This window comes from Gopherus flavomarginatus, chromosome 18 (assembly GCF_025201925.1).
Source record: "Gopherus flavomarginatus isolate rGopFla2 chromosome 18, rGopFla2.mat.asm, whole genome shotgun sequence".
Taxonomy (NCBI): domain Eukaryota; kingdom Metazoa; phylum Chordata; order Testudines; family Testudinidae; genus Gopherus; species Gopherus flavomarginatus.
In genome coordinates, this window is record NC_066634.1 from 19907871 (window position 1) to 19912373 (window position 4503).

Consider the following 4503-nt stretch of genomic DNA (forward strand, 5'->3'; position numbering starts at 1 on the left):
ATTTCCCCTGGAGATGCTCGTTTCCTTTCCCCCTTCATTTCCATGCTGTGTCCAATTGGAAGGTTGCAGTCACTGGACACGAAGAGGGGTTGGTGGGTTACCAACTGCTGTAATAAGCCATAAATCCAGGCTCTCCGCTCAGACCAGGATTTCTAGTTGTGACAGGTTGGGTCACAGAACCCTCCCTTGGTAGCTGCCGCCTGATGTACTGAAACTACCTCTGAGCCTGGTTCCCATGCCAGCTTGGGACTTCAGTACCCTGCCTTGTTGAGCCAGACATGCTAGCCTGCTGCAACACAGAGCCAGGTCTGAACCACATCCCCCAAAAGCTGCAGGCTTCACTGAAAACAGCTTAAGAAGTGTTCCTGTCTCCAACACCCAGATGCCCAGCTCCCAATGGGATCCAAACCCCAAATAAATCTGTTTTACTCTGTATAAAGCTTATACAGGGTAAACTCATAAATTGTTCGCCCTCTATAATACTGATAGAGAGGTATGCACAGCTGTCCCCCCCTCCCCAGGTATTGATACCTACTCCGGGTTCATTAATCAGTAAAAAGTGATTTTATTAAATACAAAAAGTAGGACTGAAATGGTTCCAAGTGATAATGGACAAAAGCAAGTGAATTGCCAAGCAAAATAAAATAAAACACACAAGCCTATGCCTAATACAGTAGGAAAACTGAATACAGATCAAATCTCACCCTCAGAGATGTTCTAATAAGCTTCTTTTACAGACTAGCCTCCTTCTAGTCTGGGTCCAGCAGACACTCACACCCCAGTAGTTGCTGGCCTTTGTTCCAGTTTCTTTCAAGTTTCCTTTGGGGTGGAGAGGCTACCTCTTGAGCCAGCTGAAGACCAAAACGGAGGGGGTTCCAGAGGCTTAAATAGACTCTCTCTTGTGGGTGGAGACCCCAGCCCCTCTCCTATGCAGAATCCAGCTGCAAGATGGAGTTCTGGAGTCACATGGGCAAGTCACATGTCCATGCACGGCTCAGAACTTTACAGGCCGAGCTACGTTCCCAGGAAAGCTCAGATGTGGATTGGTGTCTCTCAAAGTTCATTGTTAGCTAAGTGTTTCTTCATTGGGCACTTACTGAGAATAGTCTGTTCTCAAGAAGCTGATCAACTGCTTTGCTGAGGCTGCTTAAAATCAAACAAGTACACAGCCAATATTCAGAACTTCCAATACAAAAATGATACATGCATGTAAATCGGACGAATATATCCAGTAGATCATAACCTTTGCAGAGATATGTTACATGGCATCTCTAGCAGAAAACATATTCCAGGTAGGTCATATTTACATTCGTAAGCATATTGCTGTAAAGTATTATGGGGTGCAACATCGCACTAGTTAGGAATTTAAACTCTCGGGCAGGTTTCTGTTGAGGAGGAGGAAGGAGAAGTCAGTTATGGAGCAATCGCTTTGTGGAAAGTGTTCGCCCATAGGGGACGAGGTGGTTTTGTCTTTTGTTGGTTTCCGGTGAGAGCTCATCCGCGAGCGCAGGGACTGTCCGGCTTCACCCACATGGTTGTGATGGGGGTGTTTAGTGCACTGGCTGAGATTGCACCACATGTTGTGCTAGGTAGGGGCAGGACCCACGGATCTGGCACAGTGTGTTGTGGGGGGCGTCGATCACTGTAGCAGTGGAGATGTGGCTGCAGGTTTTGCATCTGTTGTTCTGGCGGGGTCTGGTGCCGCTTTGAGTTGGTGGGTCCATACTGTGGCTGATGATGTCTGTTGAGGAGCAGCTGCGTCTCAAAAGGTAGGGGAGATGAGGTGGCAGGCTGGGGTGAGGGAGGGACATGGATTATGGCATTAAAGTGAGAAACAATCATGCAGTGCTCACACAGCAGATGCAAGTGCGATCGGAAGTAGGTCAGGTTCTGTAATCCCATTTCACAGAGAGGAAAACTGAGGCACAGGTGGGGTGCAGTTAGGACTTGAGGTCAGTGGCAGACCCAAAAATAGAACTGAGGAGTCCTGGCTCCCAGCCTCCCCCTGCTCCAACCAACTAGACCCCTCTCCCCTCCCAAAGCAGCATGGAACCCAAGAGTCCTGACTCCTGGCCCAGTGCACCTCCCACTCCTTTCTTCTCTGGTTCCCCCTCCCCAATCCCTAATGCCCTCCCCTCCCCACACCCTAAACCCAAGGGCACGCCCCAGGCATGGCAGCCGGACCCTGCTCCCAGTGGGAGGGGTTGCAGGGCCCTTCCCTAGACCGCATTGTCCCTGGCAGCTCGATCGTCCTGCCCCAGCCCCGGGGCATCAGGCAGGAGGCTGAGGCAGGTGTTGGCGAGGGCGCACTGTCCGATGTGCCGCTGCCTGTGCCGGACGGAGCCGCGCAGGTGGGCTCGGCACTTGCGGTGCAGCGAGGCGTAGATGAAGGGGTTGTAGCAGGCCGAGCTCATGGCAACCAGATGGCAGGAGACCTGGGCCAGGTTAATGTAGCGCTTTTCCAGGAGGGTGAAATCGGGGTCCAGGTCCCGGAGGAGGTTGAGGACCTGCAGGGGCAGCCAGCACAGGGCAAAGACCAGGACAGAAACCACCAGCAACAGGAAGGTCTTGCGCTTCGTCTTGTCCCACCGGGCCTGGCTGAGGTTGGCCGAGCCGGGCAGGCTCCTCCGGCGAAGGTGGGCCGAGATGGAGCAGTAGGAGATGGTGACGGCCAGGAGGGGCACCACGTAGGAGAGGAGGAGCATGGCGCAGGAGTAGACCAGCCGCTGCCTCTCCATATGTTTCCAGAACTCCTCACAGATGATCAAGTCATGTCCGATGGGCCGCAGATCCACGTAACTGGTGTGCCAGGCGGGCGGGGCAGCCAGGGCCAGGGCCAGGGCCCAGATGGCGGCCACCACCAGGCCGCAGTAGCGCGGGGCGATGCGCCGCCGCATGGGGTAGGCCACCACCACGTAGCGGTCCACGGCGATGGCCGCCAGCGAGAGCACCGAGACGTAGACAGTGGCGGCCTGCAGCAGGGCCACGGCGTGGCACATGGCGCGCCCGAAGAGCCAGCCCCGCCCCTCGAAGGCGTAGGAGGCCGTCAGGGGCACGCAGGTCAGGCACATCAGCAGGTCGCCCAGCGACAAGTTGCCCAGGAAGAAGTTGGTGGCGTTGTGCAGCTTTTTGTTGGCGGTGATGCAGCCCACCAGGAAGGCGTTGCCCAGGCAGGCCACAGCCACCAGGAGGCAGTAGAGGGGGATGAAGAGCGGCTTGAAGTGCAGCAGCAGCTCCAGACCGGCAAAGAGATCCTCGGGGTGGCTGGTGTTACCCGGCCGGGGGCTGCTGCCATTGGGCTCCATGGACTCACCCTGGGAGAGAGGGATCACAGTCACCTATGGGTGGGGCATTCTCCCAGCAGGGGCGCTGTGGGGAGCGGACCAGGAGCACTGGCTGTGGAGGGATAGATAGATAGATAGAGGGGGTGTATGTAGATAGATAGAGGGGGTGTATGGGGATAGATAGATAGATAGAGGGGGTGTATGGGAATAGATAGAGGGGGTGTATGGGGATAGATAGATAGATAGAGGGGGTGTATGGGGATAGATAGAGGGGGTGTATGGGAATAGATGGATAGATAGATAGAGGGGGTGTATGGGGATAGATAGAGGGGGTGTATGGGGATAGATAGATAGATAGATAGAGGGGGTGTATGGGGATAGATAGATAGATAGATATGGTGTATGGGGATACATAGATAGATAGAGGGGGTGTATGGGAATAGACAGATAGATAGATTTGTATGGTGATGGATGGATGCATGGATAGATAGAAGGTAGGATGGATAGGTAGAGGGCTGAGTATGGGATGGATGGATGAATCACAGGGGGATGGATGGATGGATGGATAGGTAGAGGGGTGTGTATGGGATGCGGGGATGGATGGATGATAGAGGAGTGTGTATGGGATGCATGGATGGATGGGGGATGGATGAACAGATGGATGGATAGGTAGAGGGCTGAGTACGGGAGGGATGGATGGATGGATGGATGAATCACAGGGGGATGGATGGATAGGTAGAGGGGTGTGTATGGGATAGATGGATGGATCACGGGGATGGATGGATGATAGAGGGGTGTGTATGGGATGGATGAATCACAGGGGGATGGATGGATAGGTAGAGGGCTGAGTACGGGAGGGATGGATGGATGGATGAATCACAGGGGGATGGATGCATAGGTAGAGGGGTGTGTATGGGAGGGAGCCCAACCTGGCAGCTGCAGAGGCAAATAGCTCCTGCCCAAGGATGGGATCCCTCTCCCCAGTGAGAGTTGGCCCAGATTGGAGCCCAGCCGGTGCCAGCACCTGGTGGCAGCTGTGGGCCCTAGGCTGAATCAGCCCAATCTCCCTCCTCTGCCCATAACCCTGCCCTTCACTCTCAGAACACACCCCCGTCTGCTAAAGCCCCAGCCCTGCTGGGGGGAGTCAGGGGGGTTGGGATCCCATAGGGCAGGACCCTGTTGATCATGGTGTGAGATCACAGCTCCCAGATCCACCTCT

The 4503-nt window shown here is 54.6% G+C and overlaps 1 protein-coding gene across 1 annotated transcript; it reads right to left on the reverse strand.

The window, feature by feature from the left end:
- Window positions 1-2219: 2219 nt before the first annotated feature.
- LOC127036958 (prolactin-releasing peptide receptor-like) lies at window positions 2220-3305 on the reverse strand. The gene has a single exon (XM_050928245.1). The coding sequence runs from the start codon at window positions 3303-3305 to the stop codon at window positions 2220-2222; it is 1086 nt and encodes a 361-aa protein (XP_050784202.1).
- Between the last annotated feature and the right edge of the window lie 1198 nt (window positions 3306-4503).